Genomic DNA, 24,413 nt, shown 5'->3' with positions numbered 1-24,413 from the left:
ATCACACCATCCTTTGCCCCTTCTGTGTTTAAGGCGGCTCCTCAGCTAGTGAGAGGCTGGGCTCGGCTGGAGGGGCAGCCCCCCGGCCCTCCGGAAATCGAGGCCTTTGCTCTCCTTCAGCAGAGAAGAGCCTCCCATCCCATCCCATGCCATCCTTCCCAGGAGGCCTAAAATCGTGTGGATTTCAGAACAGGACGCCCCTGGGTGCTGTGTGTTGCCTTCTTTACTGCCCTGTTCAGGAAAGGCACGGAGGGGTTATGTCTCGTGGGTGCAAGTCACGCCTGACCCCTGACATGTGTCCGTCCTGAAGACTTAGGAGATACTGCTGCCCTGCTCTCAGGGGCCCAGGACTGAGCTCCCTGAGCACATCGTGGGGGATGGGTGCTCAGTGACAGCCTTGATAGACATCTAGGGGCTTTAGTAGTAGAGTCTGGGGCCTGTGAGGACCTCCAACACAGCCATCACACCCTCAGCTCTCCCCCTCACAAAGTCCTACACGCTCCCTTCCCCTTGAGCTCTCTCGAGGTGGAGCTGGGGGTAGCTGGGGCATTTAGGTCCCAAATGGTGGAATGAAGGGTAGGGGACAAAGTCCATACTGTCAGCCGGGAGACCCAGCCCTTGGTCTCCACTCTCCCAAAGATGGGCTGTGTGACCCTGGGCCAATCCTTTCCCTCTCTGGGCCTCTGCTTCTCCCTCTGTCCAGCAGTAGGGGTGGGTGCCAGGCGTGCCCTCTTCTGGGCTTCTCCGGAGGGTGGAGGGGACGGTCCGCTCTCTGGCTCCACACATGCTGGATAGTGTCGCCCAGTGGCAGGCTCTGGGTCTCGGGCAGCAGCCGTGCGGCCAGGCCGCCCAGCACTGGCGCCGCCCCGTACAGCAGCAGGGTAGGGAGGCACCGTGTACACCCTGCAGCCGGACCAGAGGCCCCAGGAAGGCTCCCCCTCGGGCTGCCATCTGGCCCAGGCCCACTGCGGTCATCCTGCCCGCACAGATGCACCTGTGAGGGGCCGTACTGCCTGCCTATGGCTTTGGCCTCTCACTCTGGCCCGGCGCTACTCAGCCCAGAGAGGCGCAGTGGGTCAGGCTGGGTTGGGATGCACCTGGGCAGCCCTGAGACCACATGAAAGAGAGATTCAAGGCACGAACATCCGGTCTGGGGGAGGCCACCCCCACGGCACCCTCCCAGCCCAGATGTCCCCCGCCGTGGGCCTCACCTGAGCACAGTGGGGAAGATCTCGCCAGTGTAGATGGTGATGCAGGTGAAGGCGCCTCCCCCCCCCACCGAGCCCCAGTACGGCCAGGGCTGAACACAGGGCCCCCACCTCTGTGGATAGAGATGGGGTTAGCGGGGCTGCTGGAGAGGCCCCGGGGTCCCTCCATGACCTTCCAAGTGTCTGCTAGTCACCTCCACCTGGGTGTCCCCAAATTCCACACATGCACTGTGTCCTAAGTGATCTCATGGCCACATTCCCTGCCCCCCAACTCTGCTTCCCACCCAGACACCCAGAGCCAGACCCTGGGAGTCCTCCTCGACCCCCTCCATTTCTCTGCCTTCCCACATCCCTGCAATCTATCACTGAGTTCTTATTCTGTCTCCACAGTTTTTCATGATGCTGCCCCTTCCATCCAATCCTACACCCGCTGCCCAGTGCGGGCCACCACCATCTCTCCCAGACGCCCCGGCAGCCTCCTTCCTAACTGGGCCCTGCTCTAGTCCAATGCCCACTTGAAGAGGGGGACGAGGGTTCTCTGTTTGTGGCTTAAGCCCTCCCCAGTAGGGAGCCTCTGGCCACAGCCATGTGCACCCAGCCTGCCAGCTCACCGTGGGGCACCAGCATGTCGGCCAGGATTCAGAACCCCACCAGCACCAGGGATGCCGCCTGTGTGGACCGGTGGTCCAGGCGGCTCAGCAACAGCAGGGTGCCTGTCTTGGCTGGGATGTCAACATCCCCGATGAGGACGTGGAGCAGGAAGATGTTGCTGCCTAGGGCCTGCAGGTCCAGGGCCGGGTTGCAGAAGGTGAAACCAAAGGCAAACCTGGGGGGTGGGGCAGGCAGGTGAAGTCAGCCTGGGGATTGGGCTGCTGGTTTGTTCTCAGACCTGTTTCCACCCTCCTCCTGCTGACTCTCTACGGTGGGGGGGGGGGGGGGTCTCTGTAGACTACATTTCCCAGGTTCCCTTGCCAATGCCACCTCCTCATGAGGTTTGGCCAATGGGAGGCACTGGTGAGAGGCTGGAGGCGGGACTAGGGGAGAAGCTGGGGTATTGCTCCCTCCCCAGCTCTGGGTGCCAGGTCGGGCAGTGGCTGTGTCCCCTCCATGGCTCCAGCTTCCACTGAGCAGCCCCTTTCTCTGTGGCTTCAGTGGTGTCAGTCTTTGCCAGGTGACCCTGGCTCCTGGGCTCTGATTGTACCTCTCCCTCCTCTCTTGTCCTTCCAAACTAGGGTGGATGTGCCTTTCTGCCATTGAATTCTTTGATTGCCTCCTCTGCCTAGGGGCTCTGCAGCTCTCCCAGCACCTTTGTTATGAATCTTCCTTATTAATCTCTTCTATTGACTCTCTCCCTGACCTGAGCCCACCTGAGCCGGGCTGTTTCCTGTCGGGAGCCTGACTGATAGAAGGGGGTACCAGTGCTGCAGCCCTGGTCCTGGAGGCCCTCTCAGGCCAGTGGGGCCAACAGAAGAGGCCGCAGAGGCTCCCTGGCTGGATGCCAGCCAGAGCCCTGATTCCAGGTTCCCTGGCTGCTGGCAGCCCGAGGGCTGGCCACAGGCAGAGGCTGGGGCCCGGGTGGGGTGGGGGGGCCGAAGGGGCATCCACCAGCACAGGGTGGAGACACAGGTCCGGAGGCCCAGTCCAGGCGTGCGGAGCAGGGTGCCCAGGCTGGCAGGAGCCTGGCCCACACTCAGCTCCTCCTGCGTGGCTGAGAGCAAGACCTGGAGCTGGCGGGGGCGGGGCGCGGGCATCAGCCTGGCCCTCCTCCCTAAGACCCTCAGGCTGGGGGCCCAGGGCCCTCCTTAGGCCTCCCAGGGGCCCTGTGCAGGGACAGGGAGAGGGTCTGAGGGTCGAGTCCTGGGGGAAGGCCCAGCCCCGCCTCACCTCGATGGTCAGTGCGTCCCCCACTGCCCTCTCCCGTTGACGGCAGCCGCCCTCTGTCGCTCCCGCAGGCCCCTCTCCAGCCTGCCCGTAACGAGGAGCCATCGTGCTGACCCTGCCAGCCACCTGGGGTGGGGGAGAGGGAGGAAAGTGGGAGGCGGACCCTGCCTGTGGTCCCCAGGGCCTGGCCTGCGTGAGCCTCACTGCCCCTCTGTCCCCTTCTGCCCCAAGTGGTGGCCTCACTGCCCCTCTGTCCCCTTCTGCCCAAAGCGGTGGCCTCACTGGCAGCCGAGGCTCAGGGTGGCTGAGGTCGGGGGAGGGCAGCTCAGGGCTCCGGGGCTGTGGAAGCTGGGCCCTCTGACACCCTCCTTCCCCTGCAGGCCACCCTTTCTCCCTCCTCCCTCCTCCCTCTCTTGGGCTGGGGTTGGGGTCCCCTGTTCTTCCTTCCTGCCTCCTTCCCAACCCCCTGGCCCTTCCCCGGCCTCACCAGGGCTGGTGGGCCTGCATGCAGTAAGGACGCCCCCAATGGCTCCAGGACCGCAGTCCTGCAAGCCCACCAGGGTCCCCCACTATCCACCTCTCTCCGATGTCACACGGCCCTCCTGTTTATCCCCATGGCCACACCTTCCTGCCTGAGCTGGCCCCTCCCCAGGTGCCCCTCCCTGCAAACAGGTCCACACCCGCCAGGGGAGGGGCTCAGGCCTGCAGCAGGGTCTTTGGTCCTGACATCACCAGCCCCGTCCACCTGCACCCATCAGTCACCAATGCCCCTCACCTCCAGCGCCCCTCGCAGGCGACCGGCCCACTGCCCTTGCCTCACTTTTGGCCCTTTCGCCCATGCCCGGTGACAGTCGCCGCCTCCTGAGTGCCAGTCAACCTCAGGCATCCCAGTGCCCCCTCCCCGTGGCAGGGCCCAGCCCCTAACACTAACCTGCCTCCCACCCCCTCAACATCAAGCCCAGATCCCCTGCACCATCCCGGCCTCGGAGCCCCCTCCGTGCCCACCACCGCGCACAGGCTCCTGCCTCCAGACTCAGGTCCCCCAGCCAGACACGCTCCCCCCCCCCTGCCAGCAGCAGCCAGGGCGGGGCCGCCTGCCCCACAGCCACCGGGGCCCTGAGGTCCTTGGGGGTTTGCAGAGCAGGGGAGAGAGGGGGACTCAAGCGCACATTAGAGGTAGAGTTGGCAAGACCCCGTGACCTGCTGGACTTGGGCTGTGGCAACCGTGAGGGAGAGGGAGGTGTCAGGGTGACTCTGACTCCAGTACCTGTGGGTGGGGGCCTGCCATCAACGCTGGGGAGGCCCTGGGGAGGAGCAGGGGTAAGGAGATGCTACGTTTGTGATGCCGAGACACTGGTAATGGGGACGTCACGCAGGTGGCTGGAGGCCGCGGAGCGGCAGGACAGGGGAGGGGGTTGGGGGCCTGCCGTGACCGGAGGGAGAGCCGTGGGCACAGGTGAGGTCCCCGGAGAGAGGGCATCGGTGCCCTTTTGTGCAGGCGCCGAGGGAGGGGAGCAGAGCGAGGGCGGCAGGGTCATTGGAGTGGGTTTGTGTGTGCAGACGCTTCTCACGAAGAGAAATTGGGTTGGAAGAGAAGCAGAGGAGCTGGCGGGAGCTGAGGGGCCGGGGGGTCCCATCCTCAGATGGGTTCACATCCCCCACTGATGCGTCAGACCCTAAGCGTGGTTTGTGACGCTGGGATGTAGGGGATTCCCTGCGAGCGCCACGTGGGCAGTGACCCTGTCCGTCCTGCTCAGCGCTGTCGCCCCGGCGCAGCCACTCCCCCACCCATGGGGGTGCTCAGTGGCAGTTTGCTGCAGTGATGAAGTAGTGGAGTAATGACTGCATGTGGGCACGTAGCACCTGTCTGCCAAGGAAAGTGGGGCTCAGCCCCGCGAGTCAGCATCAGAGAGCCAGGAGGGGTGCCCTGGAATCTGCATCACTGACATTTGCCCTTCACCCTCTTGTTATGGGGGTCAGTCTGCCATCCCAGAAGGCCACCTGTCAGGTACGAGTGCCCTCTCTCAGAGCCACTGCGTGAGATGTGATTGCCTCCTGCTCTGGAGAGTGACTGCAAATTAGTTGCTAAAGGCTCCATATTAAGAACTTTTCTGCTCCAAGCTGTTGGGCTGGGAGAGATTTGTGGAGCCAGCCTTCCTCGTAGTGCGGGTGCAGGTGCCCCGTCCTCCACTGGGCCTCTGCTGTGCTCCTTTCTGCGGTGGCTGCAATGGCCAAGCGACTACCAGGTGCTGGGCCTATATGTATGTGATCAGCGAGGCTCAGCCCTACCCTGAAGGGCCATCCATCCATTCATCCATCCACCCACCTATTCATCCATCCATCCATCCATCCACCCACCTATTCATCCATCCATCCATCCATCCATTCACTCGTCTATCTGTCTTCCTGTCTATCTATCTCTCCATCCATCCAACAAATATTGACTGTGCACCTACTATGTGCCAGGAGCTTGGTAAGGGCCATGCCTGATTTATCTCAGGGCAGTGCAGACATTTCCTAACCTCCCCTATGTGTCAGCCCTGTGTGGAGGAACCAGGGACCCCTCTGACAGTTGGGTTGTGGTCCTTGTCCTCTAGCAATAATGTCAGTATGTAAGGCTGACTGCGGCTGTGTTTTGGGAGTGGTGTGTGTGTGTGTGTGTGTGTGCGCGTGTGTGTGTTGGATCTTTGCATCCCATCCCCCCATCTGGCCTAGTGCTGCCATGCCTGGCACGAAGGAGGGGCTCAGAAAACGTGCCTGGGGGCACACATGCCAAGGCAGGCAATGACAGGAGAGCGGAAAGGGCCAAGAGGTGATGGGAAGGAAGCGGGAGGGAGTGGGATGAGCAGGGGGAGGGCGACGCCTGGGAGGAGCAGGGGAAGAAGCCCTGGGTTGAGTGGGTAAAGCTGTGGCTGTGCCAGGCCCCTGTGGCTCCCCTCCGGCCTCCGGCACCCCAGCCCTCTGCGCCCCGGGTGGAGGGTGGGCAGTGTCTCCTCCGAGGAGGGGGAAGGGCCGCACCCGCCAGGAGTACACGAAGCAGAGGAAGAAGGAGGCAGAGACCGCCAGCCGCAGCAGCGCCCAGCCGCGCACACCGTGGGCCACTGCGGCCATCAGGACCCGGCCGAAGCTGAAGCCCAGGGCTTTCAAAGTCATCGCCAAGGCACGGGCTTGCGCCGATGTCCACTCCGTCACTGCAAGGAGACCAAGTGGGTCAGCCTGGGAGCCTGCACGAGCCTCCCCTGCACGGCCCGGGTCGGGGGACCTACGGAGAGTGCCGGTGCTCATCATGACGCCCGCCACGGCGAAGGCCACCAGGAAGCGGAAGAGGCAGTACACGGGGAAGGTGGGGGGGAAGGCGGCTGCCGTGCCCCAGACGGCCATCGGAAAGTAGCTCCAGGTCAGCACCAGCCTGAGCGCACACCTGCGGCACACACACAGGGAGGGCGGCCGGGTCCGTGGTGTGCCCACCCTATGCTCGCCCGCTGAGCATAGCGGTGCTAAAGTGCCTCTCAGGGCCAGACCCGCATTCTGCGTCCGTGGAGGGAGGGCTCGTGGGCAGCGCCCCCGCGGCCCAGGCAGGAGTGAAGGCACTGGGCAGGGGGTGAGCTCCCTGTCAGCAGGGGCAGCCAAGCAGCAGCTGAAGGCAGGCACGTCGCTGGGCAGGTTTTAGCAGTGAAGGTTTGATGAGGGCAATGACCCTTCACAGCCGCAGAGGAGGGTCCGTGAAACCGAGGCCTGGAGAGGGGCTGAGCCTTGCTCAGCGGCACAGCTGGAGGGTGTCAGAGCGAGACCCCGGAGCAGGTGTTCCCACTGCAAGCGGAGTTTTCTCCCCAGACCGGCTGCAAGAGGCCAGTTCAGGGCCAGTCAGGGCCGGGAGTCTGGGAGCACAGGGACAGTGAGGGGAAAGGGGGCCTCACCTGTCAGAGGCTTGGCGGCACGCAGCAGCTCCCACCAGGATCCCGGCCAGGGAGATGGACTGGGCCGTGGGCTTCCGGGCCTCGGAGTCACACATCAGGTCCCCCTGGTGGGAGAGGAGGAGGATCTGAGCTCAGGAGGCTGGATAGCCCAGGTGGGAGGGGCAGGAGGGGGCAGAGGAGCCACATGGGAAGGCCCAGGGAACTGGGGCCGGGGGGCCGGCCTGGTGACCTCTGGGGTCGTCACCCCTTGCCTAAGCCCCTCCATGGCTCCCTACTGCCCACAGGTCCAGGGTCAAGCCCTCTCTGGCCTCATCTGCCTCCTTTGCTTTGGCCCCTCCGCAGCAGCCACCCCACGCTGGCACCTCCTCCCCGCTTTCCCGAGGCCACTTCCCTCCCGTTCCATAGAGAGGCCCCTTCCCGCTTGCTGGCATGGGCCGCCTCTCCCGCTCTCCCACATTTGCTGGATGCTGCCTCTGGGAACCCAGTGACTCTCCCCTGAGTCCCCTGAGACTCCCGGGTGGAGAGAGCTGCCCGAGTTGCAGCCACAGGAACGCCTGGGCATCAGACCTGCTCTAGTACCACCCGCTCTTCCACAGCCTGGGGACAGTGTCCGTCTGCAGGCTCATTCCTGCCACCAACCCCTGCAGGGCAATGTGGCCCAGGAGGAGCCAGAAGCCACCTGTGAGTGTGGAGGCCAGGGGTGGCGGGTCCCTCCGGGACTGGGCCATTTTTGAGTCCAGCCAACTGTGATCTGTGACTTTGGCCTCTAAGGTGCTAGGACCTGGGGAGGGTCTTGGGGGAGGCCCTCACCTTGGCCACGATGGTGGAGGTGCTGCGGTCATAGAACCAGCCGTCCACGCGTGGCTCCGTGGCAGCCTCGCTCCAGTTGGTGGCCGTGGCTTTGGGGTCCAGGAGCTGCCACTGGTTGGCAGAAGCGGAGACACTGGTGGGGCTCCTGGTTGGGGCCCGGTAGGATGGAGACGGCCAGGAGGGCCTCAGGGTCCAGGGCCCCGGGGACACTGGCCTGGGCAGTGCTGTTGTCCAGTGTCCGTTGTTCACAGTGGCTGGGCATGGCGGCCGAGGAATTCTCCAGCATATTCTGAGTGGTGAGCCACATGATGGGGACCACCAGGACCACCATCTGGAGAACCTGGAACCTGCCCAGGCTGCCCACTCAGTCCGGGAGTTTGGAAAAGGCCATGGAGCCTGCCCAGGGGGCCAGTGGAGGTGCCCACTTCACAGAGGCTGGCGCAGGGCAGAGGGGCTGATGTGAGGGGCCTGCCTCCCCCGTGGCATATCCTGCTCTGCCAGCCAGGCCACCTGGGGCATGGCAGTGGCGCCCGCTTCGCAGACTTGCCCGCGGGTATCCGAGCGCCTGCTCAGCCGCCGTCACCCAGGGTGGCTCTGACGGGGACCTGAGTCTGTGAGGTGTGACCCTGAAGCCACCGGCATCTCCCCAGAGACGTAGCTGCCCCTGGATCTCTGGGAGAAGCTGAATTTGGGAAGTGGGGAAAGAGGAGGCTGAAGTCACCCAGGCTGGAGTTACTGTGTCCAGGTGACACTATGGAATAAGGGTTACTAATCATTTCCTTGGTCAAAGTTTAACCCGGCTCTGAGGGAGGTGCAAATTCAAAGGCACGGCAGCTCCTGCCCCGTGTGGGCTGGGAGGCCTTGGCTCTGCCCTGGTTGCCGTGAGGCTGCCGCCGCCCCCAGCATCCCTGCTGCCCCTTGGCCTGGCTGTGCTGGTGCCAAGGGCTGACCCAGGAGAAGCACTGCCCGGGGTCCTCTTAATCTGGGGGCTGGTATGACATCGTGCGCCGTGAGGACTTCTGTGTGTGTGTAGGCTGAGTCATCTGCAGGCGTCCAAACCCCACACATCCCAGCCAGTGTGGCCCAGCCCTCCACCCACGGCCCCTCACTTGTACGTGTCCACTGCCATTGATGCTGACCCCCTTTACGGTCACCCCCTCCTGAGCCCTTCATGGGGCTTTTAGTGTCACCAGACACCTCGTGGGTTCCTCAAGTTCAGTGTTTCACCAAGGTCTCTGCCCCCTCCCCAAATCCACTCCCAAATTCTGTGTCTTGTTTCATGCTTCCTGTTACTCACTTCCCAACCCCTCCAGTGGCCAAACCCTACTAACTTCTCCTCCCCTACCTCTCTGTCTCCACAGCTGTCCCCTCCCTGGTCTCCCTGCCTCTGTTCCTGTCCCTGCAACCCATCTCCCACACTGCAAAACCCTCCTGTCAAATCCTGCTTAAAGGCCAGGGGCACCCCCTCAGCAGCAGCTAGCCAATGTGTCCCATGGCCAGGGCGGGGGTGGGGAAGCAATGCATGCTGGGGGGGAGGTCAAGAAAGATTGGACCTGAGCCAAGAGACCCCCCCCCCCGTGGTTGCAATAGTTAATTCTCCAGGCTAAAGGGCCAGAGGCCACAAAAGGGCAAAAAATGTGTGTGCGTGTATACATGAGTGCATGGATGTGTGTGCCCATGTGTGTACATGAGTGCACAGATGTGTGTGCACAGGCATGTGCACGAGTGCACGGATGTGTGTACACACGTGGTGCATGAATGCGTGTGCATGTGTGTGCGTGAGTGTATAGATGTATGTGCACATATATGTACATGAGTGTGTTCAAGTGTGCGTATGACGTGTGGCAGGTAGAGAGTGGGCAGTGGAGCAGTGACGGTGACCCAGCCATTTGTTCTCATGTGCTTTGGAGCGTGAGACCCGCCTATTTGAGGAATATCTCCCCTCCCACTGCTTCCTTTTGTCTTGCCCACTCTTCCCTCAGCCCGTTCATGTAGCTCACAGGTACAACCCCCTTGCCTCCCTGGCCTCTGTACCCCAGCTCGCCCACTGCTTCCCACACGCACCCTGTGCTGGCTCAGTGGGCTCCTGCCCTTACTCAGACAGTGACCCTAGCCTAGAATGCTATCTCCAGGCTCACCCTTGGGCCACATCCTGCATGTACTACAAGAGCCTCCTCCTCCAGGGAGCTCTCCTTGATTATTCCTGCCTCCCCGTGGAGCTCAGAGTGGGCAGTGGAGCCCCCCTCTTCACACTGTCTTGCACCCTTCTGTTATTGTCCGGCTGGCCTCAATTCCATCCAGTTCATTCTGGGCAGGGACCCTTCTTAAGAGCATCTTTGGAACTCAGGTTTGGACAGCAAACAAAGGTTCCATGAAGATGTGCTTCAGCTGTTTTTAAAAACAACTTCTTTTTTTCCCCTGATAATAAAATTAATGTATGCACCTTCCAAAAAATTCAAAAAATATTGAAAGGTAAAAAGAAACAAAGATCTCTCCTAAACTCACCAACCAGTGATCACCACTGGTAACAATTTGGTGTGAATACTTCCAGACTCTATTTTAGTCATTGTATGTTCTGCTTCATAAGCCTGGAATGCAAACTAAGCTTAACATCTCCTTTTGTAAAGTCCAAATGAAAAGCCTCTGCCTTTTACCTAGTGATTCTAACCTATTCACATTTACTGTCGTTATGGTCATGTTTGGCCTTTTGATGCTTTTTCTTCTTTACCATATTTTCCCTTTAAATCTTTTCCTTGTTCCTATTTTCTGTGGAATCCATTGCCTTTTCTTGTTCTATTTTTCTTCTGTCGTGGTTTGGCGGTGACACATTTTATTTCTGTTAGCCTTATATTTGAACACACAAACTAGGAGCTCTTTTATACCATCTCCTCCCTTCAAACCTCCCACCTCCTCTTCTGTCCTCTTAATAAATGTCTTTTCTCCTTATTTCACTAAGAAAATAGAAGCCATCAGAAGCCAACAGTCTGAGTCTCTCACCGAAGCCAACAGGCCTCGGTGCCCCAACATTCTGCCTTCCATCCTGCCACCGTAAATGCCCTACACGTCCCCTCTCATCGTGGCCAGCTCCTCCCTGTGTGCCCTGCAGCCCACCTCTCCACCTTTTCAAGACTCCCCTTCCTCCTTGGCACCTGACTTTCCCTCCCTACTGGACAATTCCCATCAGTGTACAAACATGCTGCTTTTTTCTCCAATCCTCAAAAAAGCTCCCCTCACTTTCAACCTTGCATCTCTCTTCAGCTGCCACCCTCTTTTTCTGCTTCTATTTACTGTACAGTTCCATAAAAGGCTTGTCGACACCCATCTCCAATTTCTCTCTTCCCATTCTTTTTTGGATTCATCTCCATCAAGTTTTTGCCCCATCACCCCATGGTCACCAATGATGTCCCTGCAGTGAGTTCAGTGCCACTTTCCATTTTCATCTTACTTGAGCCATCACAGCCTCTGAGATTTCTCCTTTCATAAGACCCTTCTTACCTGGGCCCCAGGGCTCGCCCGGCTCTCCTCCCCCTCCCCCGATTTTCAGTCTCTTTGACTGATTCCTCCTCTTCTCCCCACACTCTTAGCCTTGGGGTCACAAGGCTCAGTCCTTGGTCCTCTTCTCAGTCTCTCTCCTCTATCTTTGGGACAATTCACCTCTTCAAGGACCTCTTCTTGGAATGCTAGACTTTAATCCAACCCCCTAAACGTAGGGGCCTGTTGAAATACACAAGGCCCCAGATGGAGCCGCTCCTGCTGGGGGTGCCATGGCAACAAAGGAAAACTTTGATAACATTCATGTCCCTGTAAATGCTCCACTTGACCAGAAATGCAGTGTATGCAGTCAGCCGGTCCCCAGATGACAAGCCAACCCTGGGCTTTATACTTATTGCCTTGTTGCTTCTCATTCCAAACAGGGTTCACTATGTGGCCCCAGCCAATCTGATATTTTCTACTTTTCTCATCCTATTCTTTATTCTTTATTTTATAAAGCTTCCTGCCTTCCCCCTCCCTCATTTTGCAGTTCTCTGAATGGAGATGGTCCACGTCATGAAGTGTTGTGGGTTTTTTTTTTGAAATTTTTATCTAATTCACCATTAAAAAAAATTTTATTGGAGTATAGTTGATTTACAGTTAATTTTATAGTTTATTGTTGTGTTAGTTTCAGGTGCACAGCATAGTGATTCAGTTATACAGATACATATACTCATTCTTTTTCAGATTCCTTTTCCCATATAGGTTATTACAGAATATAGAGTAGAGTTCCCTGTGCTATACAGTAGGTCCTTGCTGGTTATCTATTTTATATATAGTAGTGTGTGTATGTTAATCCCAAGCTCCTAATTTATCCCTACCCCCTCCCACCACGTTTCCCCTTTGGTCACCACAAGTTTGTTTTTGAAATCTGTGAGTCTTTTCTGTTTTGTAAATAAGTTCAGTTGTATAATTTTAAAAAAATTAGATTCCACGTATGAGTGATATCATATATTTGTCTTTCTCTGTCTGACTTACTTCACTTAGTATGATAATCCCTAGGTCTATCCATGAAGTGTTAAATAAACTTTGTATCACCTCAGTTATCTTCTTTAATCATTTTCTAATAGGCCTAACAGACGTCGCACACTTACCGAGGCCAAAGCTGAGCTCCCTTTAAATGTGCTTCTCTGTGGCTTTCCTGTCTCAGCGGTCGGGGACTCCATCTTTCCAGCTGCTCAGGAAAAAACCCTGGAGCCATCCCTGTCATACTTCATATGCCATTTGCCAGGATGTCCTGTTGGCTTGACCTTCAAGCCATGCCTGGACCATGCCCACTTCTCCCCTCCCCATCTGCTACCCCCATGGTCCAAGCTGCTGCCGTGTTTCCCTGGATCATTGCAGGGGCCTCTTCACTGGCCTCCCTTCCTCCACCTTTGAGCCTCTGCCATCTATTCTCCCCATGCACACAGATAGAGGGATTCTGTTTTACTTTGTTAACAAAAAAAATTAATCAATAGTCAACCTAAGAAAGAAATGGAAAATTTTATTTGAGCCAAACTGAGGATTATAACCTGGGAGAGAGTCTCTCAGAGAGCTCTGAGACTCTGAGGACTGTTCTGAAGAGGTTAAGGGGGAGGCCAGTATAGAAGTGATTTTGGCAAAGCTGGAACCTGCAATTGAGCACACATCTCAAGAGAATGTTGCCGCTAGTCACGAGGAACAGACGTCTTAGTTAATGACCTTAGTGCTTTTCTAAATGTGAGAAGGTGCAAGAATCTGAGTTCATAAAAAATTTCTCCTGAAAATAGCTAATTATCCAAAGGCCCGTTCTGCAAGTTTTCCCAGAGCATAAAGTGCTTCATCTTGATCTTTGCCCTGAATTTTTTTAGGGTTACTGTAGGTCAGAGACTGCAGTGGCAAATGACTTGATTCTTGTAGAACTGGATGGTGGGCAACATTCTTTATTTCACAATCCCTTCCCTTTTGGACTTTATTTCGACCAAGGCTTAGGAGGCATTTTGTGACCAATTTGTCCCACGGAACTAGGAATGCTTATTCCCAGGTCAGGCGAGGATTTCATTGATAGGCCACTCAATGTGCTATTCCTGGACTAGGCCCTGTTAACAGTAGCCAAAAGCCTCTGGGCTGCCTGTCTTATTAGTCTTTTATGGTCCAGGAAATTGTTCCCTCTTGTTGCTTCTTCCCATATCTAGAGTTACACTATTACAATCATTGATCTTACAGAACTGGATATTTGATCTATTGTTTCAAGTCACCTAATCATCACTAATTTTATCAGAGGCTCAGTCATACATTTGGTAATGCAAGAAACAGTAATTTTATAATATGACAGAATACAAGTAATATAGCTAGTAACCTTAATATGGTTGTAAGTATTTAAGCTAAGAACTTCTATTAGGTGTGGCCCAGTATCTCCCCAGGCCATCCGACCAGTCTGTTCTGGGCCATACAAGGTGAGTGGTGGGTCATCTTGACCCCTTACAGGATTGAGAAAGGAATGTTATCTTCTAAGGGGTTACATGGCTGGCGCCAGAGGGAGAAAAATGGATCTTTATGGTTGAGCAGGTATCTCTGCCATTGGGGAGGTCTGGTTAACACATAACGTGGATGCACTATGCACACCAGTGGGTAGGGAGGAGGCCAAAGGGCAGAGAAAAAGTTTTATGTTAAAATTTTTCTTGTCTTGCCTTAAGATGTGAATTTTTATTTCGTCAACTTCCATCAGACTGTGTCACTGCTATGCAGGAAACCCGGCAGTGCCTTCTCATCTCACACAGAGTGAAAGTCAAAGTCCCCTCACTTTCAGCCTCTGCTGTCTCTGTAGCCTCCTCTCCTGTCCTTCCTGCATCCACGCCAGCCCCACTGGCCTCCTCCTGTTGCTCCATGTCTCTGCCTCAGGGCCTTTGCACTTGTTGTTCCTTCTTCCAGGAACCCTTTTCTCCCAGAGAGCCACACAGCTCACCTCATCCAAGTCTTTGTGAAGAAGTCTCATTCTCAGCGAGGCCCTCCCTGACCCCCCCTATTTACTTATTTAAAATATTTATTGGAGTATAGTTGATTTACAATGCTGTGTTAGTTTCTACTGTAGAGCAAAGTGAATCAGTTATACATATACATATATCCACTCTTTTTTAAATTTTTATTTATTTATTTATTTATGGCTGTGTTGGGTCTTCGTTTCTGTGCGAGGGCTTTCTCTAGTTGTGGCAAGCGGGGGCCACTCTTCATCGCGGTGCACGGGCCTCTCACTATCGCGGCCTCTCCCGTTGCGGAGCACAGGCTCCAGACGCGCAGGCTCAGTAGTTGTGGCTCACGGGCCTAGCTGCTCCGCGGCATGTGGGATCCTCCCAGACCAGGGCTCGAACCTGTGTCCCCTGCATTGGCAGGCAGATTTTCAACCACTGCACCACCAGGGAAGCCCTCCACTCTTTTTTAGATTCTTTTCCCATATAGGTCATTACAGAGTATTGAGTAGAATTCCCTGTGCTATACAGTAGGTCCTTATTAGTTATCTATTTTAGATATAGTAGTGTGTATATGTCACCCCCAATCTCCCACTTTATCCCTCACGCCCTTTCCCCCTTGGTAACCATAGGTTTGTTTTCTACATCTGTGACTTGATTTCTGTTTTGTAAATAAGTTCATTGCTGACCCCCTATTTAAATGCTAACTGCCCCCAACCTCACACTCCCCAGCCCCCTTTCCTGCTTCTCTTCTCCCCATTGCTCTCCCCCCCATCCAGCACATTTCATCTTTTACTCCTGGATTCCCTTGTTGTCTGGCTTCCCACTGCTAGAATGTAAGCTCCTTTGAAGTGGGGGCCTGGTCAGTTTTGCTCACTGCTGTATCCCCTTCACCCGGAGCAAAGCCTGGCACTTAGGAGGCACTCAGTAAGTGTGGACTGAATGAATGAATGAATGAGCAAATACTTAAAGTGCACACTACAAACACAAACACATTCCAGAATTCATCAGAATCAACCTCCTCCTGGTGGGAGGCATTCCACTCCAGCGTCCAGCTCACTGAGTTGCTCTTTACTTGAACTCATTCTGCTCTTCAGTCCTTCAGTTGAGACTCTGATTTTCAAACTGTGGGAATTTTAATTTCAGAATGTATACTTTTCACTTCAAAATTACTATTCGGTCCTTCCTACAACTGCCTGTTCTTGTTTCCTAACTTCCACTTCTTGTTTCATAGGTGGCATCATTTCCTTGATCTCTTAGAGGATATCAAGTGCGCTTTTCTCTTAGTGTTGTGGAGATTCATTCTTCACTGAGCAGATTTTACTGAGCATTGATTATGCACCAGCCACTGCTCTTGGCACTGGGGACGCAGCAGAGAACAAACAAGCTAAGTACCTGCCCTTGTGCTCCGTGGAGGCCATGCTGCTGGGGGAGGGGAAGCAAACCAAAAAATAGATGAATATAATCCAATGATGAGTAGTGATCATGCCATGGAGAGGAACAAGGTGGCATAAGGGGTAAGAGTGAGGGGGTTCCTTTAGACACAGCAGTCAGGGAAGACCTCTCTGTGGAGGTGACATTGGAAGAGACACAAATAGGTAAGGGGACAAGGCACACGAACGCCTGGGGATAGAACATTCCTGGCAGAGAGAAGAGCAAGTACAAAGGCCCTGGGGTGGGTGTGTGCCTGGCATGCTCAAGGCTTGGTAAGGAGGCCGGGGAGGGAATGGAGTGAGTGAGAGAGAGTAGGATGAGGTGAGCAGTTATGGGGCTAGAACATACAGATCCTTACAGGGTTTTGAGGAGGGGAGTGATGTGGTCTGACATGTTTTAAAAAGATCTCTCTGGCTGCCATGTGGAGAATGCACTGAAAAAGGAGCAGGGTAGGAGGGGGTCCTCAGGGGTGGTGTCCCCGTGAGCAAAGACAAGGGTCAGCTCTAGGATGTTAGGGCAGGTGGGAGATATGCTTAGACTCGGGGTATATTGGTTTGTTTTGGGTTGGGTGTGGGTGCAGAGAGGGGAGGGAAGGTTGACCCTGTGGTCGGGCCGGTAAATGGGGGGCCATCTACTGAGATGGAGAACACTGGGGTGAAGCAAGTTTGAGGGGGCAGCAAATTGTCTGGCTTTGGATGTGATAAGACTGACCTGTCTAGGAATTGCCTGGTGGTCCAGTGGTTAGGACTTTGTGCTTCCACTGCAGGCGGCACGGGTTCGATCCCTAGTGGGGAAACTAAGATCCCGCAAGCCGCGTGGTGCAGCCAAAAAAACCCAAAAACCGAAAAGCAAAGTAAACAAAACCTGACCTGTCTATCGAAGGTCGCTATGGAGTGAGAGTTGGTATTTGGGGATAACTAGGGCTGAAAGGCATTTCAAGTCCAGGACTGGCTGAGCTCCTCTAGGGAGTGACCTTTCACAGCAGGGAGATGAGGTCTGAGGCTGAGGCCTTGGTCTCCAGTGTTTAGAGGCCAGGAAGACAAGGCTCCAGTGAAAGAGAATCTGGATCATGACCGTGGGGGTGAGCGGCGGGTGGAGAGAAGGTCAAGGAGCAGAGAGGTCAGGCAGTTGGGGCGAAGGGACCAGGGGAGGTGCTCTTGCAGGAAGGTGTGGCGTCCCCGCTCCGGAGCCAGCCCTGGTAAATACTGGGGGTTGTGACCAGTAAGATTGCGTACTTTCCGAAAATAGGCACAGGCAAGCTGTTCATCAACATGTTTTCTTTTGTCTTTTTTTGTGTGTTTTTTTGGACCTGGGGATGCGCCATGGACCTTTCTGGCCAGATGGCGCAGCAGGGTTTTTGTGATTCCTACCAGCCCCAATGTCCTGTGGTGACAGCAGCTGCCCTTGGTCCCAGGCCAGGCAGGAGAAAGGCCGGTAGGAGTGCTTACTGTCAGTGACTCAGCGAAGTCCCCGGTGGCCAGGAAGGCTGGCTGCATTCAGGCAGGCGGCTGGAGGAGGTGGCAGCCACAGCCAACTGAGTTTGCTTATGCCTCCGGGGTCCCCAGCACTTGGGACAGAGTGTAATGTAGCACCTGAGCTCCACTGTCCTCCCTTCCCTCAAGTGCTTTGAGACCAGATGACAATTCTGGGAGGACAGTCTCAGTTGGTCCCTCTGAAGGTGTCTGCAGGCTCCGGCTCGTCAAAGCCTCCGATGACTCCCGAGTGCTTCAGAGACAAGGCCAAGCCAGCCAGAGCCCCCCTCCCCAACCCATCTTCAGAGCCTTCACTTTGCCGCCTCCTTCACATGGCCTGAAATGCCCTGCACCCGTCTTCCCTTGTGTGCCATTTCTTCTATCTGAGGGCCATTGCCACCATCCGTCCACGCTTCTCCCTCCCTGTCCCTGCCCATCTCCATCGCAGCCCCCTGCCCGCGGGAGGATCCTCCAGCTCTTCCCTCTGTCGGGTAATGGGCTGCACGCTTCCCAAGGGCCCAGACTAAGTCATTGTGTCCCTCACGGTGCCCACAGCAGGACCCAGCACGCGGACCAGGGCCCAGGCAGGACGCAGGGAGACTGTGCGGTCTTCATGGTCTTGGTTTGAATTTGGGCTCTCAGGGCCTTTTCTTTTCCTCATCTGTAAATAGAGCATCATAACCCCCACTTCGCAAGGTTGTTTTCAGGACAAGAAGTCATGGTTCTTTGAGGGTCCTCACCTTCACCCGCTGCCAGAGTGTCCAAGTAATTAGAGCCCCCAACACATGTGATGCCTGGAATTCCAACTCCTTCTCCAGAACCTCTGAAGATCTGGTCTCCTGGGTGTTACTTTTTCCAAACTGCTCTTCCGGGAAGTTCTGAAAGTCTGGGCCACCACCTTCCTGGAAAAATGTACTGGGCCCGCTCCTCATTACTACCAAATGTGGCCACAGGCTCAACTCAGAATTCCCTGTAGAACAGCTGAGAGATGCCTCAAGGCTTGATGATTATGCTGGTGGTGGTGTTGGTTGTGGTGAGGAAGATGACGATACCGGATGGTCTCATTAACGCTCCCCCCACCAAGCTTTATTGAAATGTAATTGACAAGTAACATTGTGTAAGTTTAAGGTGTACAATGCATTGATTTGATACTTTTATAAATTGAAAAATGAGGACCGCCATATATTAGCTGCCACCTCCATCCCGTCACATAGTTACCATTCCTTTTTGTGGTGAGAACGTGTAAGATCTACTCTCTTAGTAACATTCAAGCATATGATACGGTATTATTAGCTATAATCACCATGCTGTATATTAGATCCCCAAACTTGTTAATCTTGTAACTGGAAGTTTGTACCCTTTAACCAACATCTTCCATTTCCCCTATGCCCCCAGCCCCTGGTAACCGCCATTCTACTCTGTTTCTCTTAAGTTTTCCTTTTTTAGATTCCACATATAAGTGATATTATTGGGTCTTTATATGTGTTGGGCACAATTCTAAGTCCTCTTCCTGTAATAACTCATTTAATCCTTCTGACAACCCTTTTAATTAGATATATGATTCTTATACCCATTTTTACAGATGTGAAAACTGAGGCTCGTAGAGCTGAGTCTGGGTCATACAGCTACTCTGTGGCAGAATCAGGACTCCAGTCCAGGCCTGTCCAGCTCCAGTGTTTATGTTTTTAACTCCTGAGATTGGCTGAAGGCTTTCGGGCAGCAAAGGAGGACACCAGGTAGCATCCTCGCCTCAGCATCCTTGCCTCAGCATCCTTGCCCCAGCATCCTTGCCTCAGCATCCTTGCCCCAGCATCCTTGCCTCAGCATCCTTGCCCCAGCATCCTTGCCTCAGCATCCTCGCCCCAGCATCCTTGCCCCAGCATCCTTGCCTCAGCATCCTTGCCCCAGCATCCTCGCCCCAGCATCCTCGCCCCAGCATCCTTGCCTCAGCATCCTCGCCCCAGCATCCTTGCCTCAGCATCCTTGCCCCAGCATCCTTGCCCCTCTCCCTGGGCTCCTGCTCCATCAGATCAGCAGCCCCTGCCCTCACATCCTCTCTTCCTTGAGCCCAAGGGCCCCCTTCTCCTAGCTCAGAGCCTCCTTAGAGGGAGCCCCAAATCAATCCCTCTCATAGCCCTTCAGGGGCCGGGGAAGAGATCCATTTACTTCCTGATGCTGCCAGCTTGACCTCCTCTCCTTCCGGACCAGACTCTAGCTTTACCTTTCTGTAGCCAAAAGCCCCAATAAAAGGTTTTACCAGACAGAAAAGCAGCCTTCCCTCCAAGCTAACTTCCAGAGTCACCCGTTCCCACCTCTGGGGCACCGCGTGTGGCACCTGCCTGGTATCCAGTGGGCACTCATCAACAGAACCCCTGCTTCCTGCCCCAGGAATCTCTCCAGAGCAGTCACAGGCACTGGCTGCGTTGAAATGCATTTTCCTCTGGCGTCGAGGCTGCTGACCCCTGGGAGCAGGAGAGGCTGGGCCACCTGTGTGTACCCACCGCCCACGCGGAGGCCGCACAGTGGTGGAGAGGGTGGCCGCGGGCCGCTGGCTCAGCACCATCTCGGGCAGGTGGCCAAAGCTTGTGGGTGAGTATAGCATGGCTTTAATTGGCCCCCTCGTGCGGGCTGCCACAGCCCTGGTCACAGCCCCCGTTTGTTTCGGCCTCCCAGGAGCCACCGCCCTCTCCCCCCTCCCCCTCCCCCCGGTTCCTCTGGCCCATGGAACAGATCAGCTCTAAGTAGGTCAAGGAGAGCTTTGGGCGGCCGTGGCTGCGGCTTCTTCCCTTTCATGTGCCTGGCGGCTCCTGCAAGCTTAGCCTGCCTTCACCAAAGGGGCTTCGCTCTCCTTGCTGCGTCAAAAAGATATTTCATGTTAAAATTCAATGGGGAGATGTTAACCAGCCAGTCGGAATAAGGCTCGTCAGAATACGAGCCGCTCAAACAGGCTGAACTTTGCCCCGCTCTGCGCAGGGTCTTGACCACAGCTGGTAGAGACCAGCTGGCACATTTTAACAAGGCTGGATGCAAACGGCTGGCCCCCCAGCCCTTGCACGATTTCCCTGGAACCCGTACCACGGGGCCCCTGTTCCAGGGGTCCGGACCACCCCTGCTGGCCCCCCGGTTCTCGGCCTTTAGGATTTCAGCATCTTTACTGAGTAAGTCATATGCTGGTTTAGCTGCATTCTTAGGAACGCCTGGTCCTCTAGCAGAGCGCTGTCTCTTTGATTTTGTGAGTTACAGCTTTTTTTTTTTTTTTTTTAAGGTTGGGGACCACTGTTTTATAAATTTATTTATTTTATTTCATTTATTTTTGTTGTGTTGGGTCTTCGTTGCTGCGCACGGGCTTTCTCTAGTTGCGGCAAGTGGGGGTTACTCTTCCTTGTGGTGCGCGGTCTTCTCATTGCGGTGGCTTCTCTTGTTGCAGAGCACAGGCTCTAGGTGCGTGGGCTTCAGTAGTTGTGACGCGTGGGCTTCAGTAGTTGTGGCGCACGGGCTTAGTTGCTCTGCGGCATGTGGGATCTTCCTGGATGAGGGCTCGAACCTGTGTCCCCTGAATTGGCAGGTGGATTCTTAACCACTGCGCCACCAGGGAAGCCCTGTAGCCTATTGCTAAGAAGAGTAATTTTAGGTGGATGCAAGGAAAAGCTGCGGGGAGTGTAAGTGAAAGTGTGACATGGATTTTGGCAAAATCCCTCTCATTTCACTGTAAAACACAGTGGCAGGATTTGGCCGGCAATGTGCAAACACACCGTGCAATCAGAAGCTTTCTTTTCTGCTTCTGTGGATGAGACATGTACGGCCTGAGATCAGAGTAGCCAGTGCCGGCCATGGTTTTAACAAACCCCTGAATTCTCCCGAAACGAGAGGCAGTGTGGTTCGATGGTTACTCACACAGATTCGGGAGTAGGCTGTCTGGATTTGAATCCCTGCTGTGCCCAATCTGTGTGGCCTTAGAAAAGGCATTAAGCCTCAGTTTCCTCCTCTGTAAAATGGGGATGATAATAGTTCTGATCTCATAAAGCTCTGTGAGGACTAAATAAGTTTATATAGATCACTTATAACAGGCCCTGACGAGCAGCGAATGCCTGTTATTAATGTCATCATCTTCATCATCAACATCATCATCATCATTTTTTTTGACCATGAGGACTGTGGGAGACACATAGGGAACCCCAGAGACCAACTTGAGAAGGGCTCATAGGGAGTGGGTTTCAGTCCAGGGTCAGATCAGGCAGGGATAGATGTTGTTTGAAGGACAAGCACTAAACTGTACACACGGAGTGAGGCTGGTGTAAATCTAAGTCAAAGTGTGATTCATCTTTTCACGTATAACTAATGTTGCTTGGCAGTTTTAACGAAGAACTCTTATTTTTCGAGGAAGAACATCTGTAATGCAGATGTCAGGGGGACTGGACCTTTGGGCTCTCTCCCCATCTGTGCTATTTGAACAAAATGAAGGAGGGTTTTGTGGGGAGGGTGAAGGTGGGGCTTCCAGGCTCCTGGTTACTTCCTGTCCTGCTGGAGTCGCTGTCTACCACGGGCTTGTGATTTCCTACGGTTCTATCCTGGGTGGGTCTGTACCTTGGAAACTGAATGTCAGCCCCCAGCCTTTATTTACACAAACACACACACACGTGCCCATACACATATGCACCATTTGCCTAAATCCTAGAGGCTTAAGGAGACAGAGGGCATGTTTTCCTGCAGCCGTGAGAACATGCATGCCCGGGTGGAACTGGACAGCCTTGCTTGCGGGATGCCCTTGCCTCTGGGTTCACTGGGCAGCCTCCGCCTTACCCTCTGTCAGCAGTTTTCTCCCGCCCCAGTTTGCAGTTTTCTCCTGCAAAGACTGGTGTCCTCAGGGTCTCACCTTGGCCCACGTGACCTAGCCAAGGGAGTTCCCTAAGCCAAGACAGCTGTACCCATGAGAAGTCAGTTCTCAGCTGTGAGGACTAAACATGCCACGTGCAACTGGCGCTCCGTTAGCACCTCCTCAGGGACCCAGGTGGGCACACAGCCTCGGCAGACCCCCTGCCACCCACTGAGCCAGAAGGGACACGCATGGCTCCTGTGGGTGCCCTGCCCCCACCCTCTGTGCCAGGCCAAGGACCCTAGTGCAGCATCGCCAGGATTTGGGTTGGGACCAACACTGTCCCCAGCTCGCATGAGACCAGGGGGAGAGTTGCACTGGGGGCCTGGGGGCTGCGTCCCTCCTCTGTCCCTTGTCTCCACTTCTCTCTTGGCTTCATTCTCGCTGCAGATCTGTTTCCTCCACACAGGGGACAGCGTGGCAGCCATCACCCCAGAATGTCAATTCTTGCTGCTCCACCCCCAAAGAGGGCTGATCTTCTTTCTCCATTTTCCTTAGAAATGTCCCAGGAGAGGGCTTTGGTGGACCCAGCGAGGGCCCAGAGAACACGATGATGCCATGGGGAGGGAGGGGCGTGGGCGGGTAGCGAGTTCTGACGTCTGTGCCAGGAGGAGGGGGTGGGAAAGGGGGTGGTTGTGGACGGGTCGTGGGCCCACACTCTAACTTGTGGGGTGCTCGGGGCTGTCCCCATGGACCCCAGGAAGGGTCAAGCTTTCGGCAGGTGGAGGCAAACGGAATGGAAACCCCACTGAACAACGGGACGCTCTCTTCGGCCTCCTCACTCTCTTCTCTCCCATTCATTCATTCATTCATTCGTCATTCATTCACCCAACAAACAATTATTGGGTACCTTGAGTTGGGCCCTGGAGCAAAGCTCTGGGGATGTGGTGAGAACAAGACAGAAGCATTCCAGCCAGCAAGGTGGAGGGAGGGGGCCACATCTCAACTGGCTCCCCAACCACTAATTTCGTGAAAACAGATTCTAAGGGTGATGAAGGAAACCAAGAGGGCGTGGAGGCAACAGGGAGGGGTGGGAGGGGCCCCCAGCTGACGTCAGGATGGCCTCACGAGGGAGGGAGGAGCCTCACGCCCGGCGGGGAAGGAGCTGGGCATCCAGGCTGGTGAGGCTGGAAGAGGAGGGTGGCTTGGCTCCTCCAGACACCTTTGGCCCAAAGACTGTGTTTTAAACAATCGAGCCAACGTTGAACATTTTGGAGATTTCACATAAAAATTGTGACCTCTGACTGATTGGCACCCCTGGGCTCACAAGCTCCAGGGCGACAGTGGTTGGGGCTGGGTGGTCACGGTCCCCACCCCCTTGGGTTCTCCACCTGCCTGGTCTCCCCAGATGTGTGAGTTCACAACCCTCACTCTCCCCTTGGGGAAAAGACGTCACCCGTCTCGGTAAAACGCCACCAGGCGGTCATTCAGACACACCGCGCAAAGTCTCCTCGGCAATTCCTCTTTCAAATTCCACTCCTAACCTTTCAGCAAATCCAAAGGGCTCTTCCTGCAAATCACGCCCCCCCTTCCCTGACCACTCCTCCAGGGGGTGCTGCTGGCACCCCAGGCCAGCCAGTCACCTCCTGCTTGGATGTAGTAGCCCTGAATGGGTCTCCCTGCCCCAGTCCCCCGCCTGGTCACCCATTCCCTTCTCCCAGCCAGAGCATCTTCCAGAATCAGGTTAGATCCCATCAGCCCTCTACTCAAAGCCTTGCATGGCCCCTTCTCACCAAGAGTAGAGTCAACAGTCCTCCTCACAGACACTGGCCCCAGGGACTGAGCCCTGCCACCTGCGTGACCCCAGAGCCCACTCTGTCCCCCATACTCGTGCCCCTGGGCTACACTGGCCTCCTGCCAAGCACCTGTGGCCTCAGATGAGCTGGGAGCTGTCCCCCTGCAGATTCGCTGCTGCCTGAGGTTTGCTTTCAAGCTTAACAAATGAATAAAGGGGAGAAAAGGAGCAAACCACAGCCACGATCAATCATCGACGAGGTTGTATCTCAAACACATAACACTGTTGTTGAAAGAAGTGGTTGAAGACTACGGGATGCCATGCTGTTGTCACCAAACAGCATGCCGTTGAGGAATGTGTGAGTAGGTGGCACATTTATGAGGAAAACACAAGAATGTAGGCTAGCAGTTACCTTGGGTCACAGGTCAGGGGGCCACCCAGGGGGCTGCTGAGTACTTCCAAGGCCAGATTTCTTAAATACATGAGTGTTTTGTTTGATTATAATTTTTAAGTTTAATTACAGTTTTCTTGAGGATAATTGACTGAACTTATTTAAGTTTACAAAAAATGTGTGCAATTTAATGCTTTTTGACATATCCACTCACCTGTGAAACCACCTCCGTAA

At 55.2% G+C, this 24,413-nt stretch overlaps 1 protein-coding gene across 1 annotated transcript; it reads right to left on the bottom strand.

Annotated features, from left to right (window-relative positions):
- Positions 1 to 167: 167 nt before the first annotated feature.
- On the bottom strand, positions 168 to 8,207 carry SLC22A12 (solute carrier family 22 member 12). Its single transcript, XM_036861374.1, is given in 13 exon segments — positions 168 to 231; positions 783 to 879; positions 882 to 976; positions 1,212 to 1,276; positions 1,278 to 1,321; positions 1,820 to 2,034; positions 2,814 to 2,963; positions 3,117 to 3,215; positions 6,112 to 6,280; positions 6,356 to 6,510; positions 7,007 to 7,110; positions 7,817 to 7,928; positions 7,930 to 8,207. Coding segments are annotated over 13 exon segments (1,647 nt in total).
- Between the last annotated feature and the right edge of the window lie 16,206 nt (positions 8,208 to 24,413).

Source organism: Balaenoptera musculus, chromosome 8 (genome assembly GCF_009873245.2).
Source record: "Balaenoptera musculus isolate JJ_BM4_2016_0621 chromosome 8, mBalMus1.pri.v3, whole genome shotgun sequence".
NCBI classification, from domain to species: domain Eukaryota; kingdom Metazoa; phylum Chordata; class Mammalia; order Artiodactyla; family Balaenopteridae; genus Balaenoptera; species Balaenoptera musculus.
Note: the sequence above shows the minus strand (reverse complement) of the source record. Positions and strands in the feature narration are given on the sequence as shown.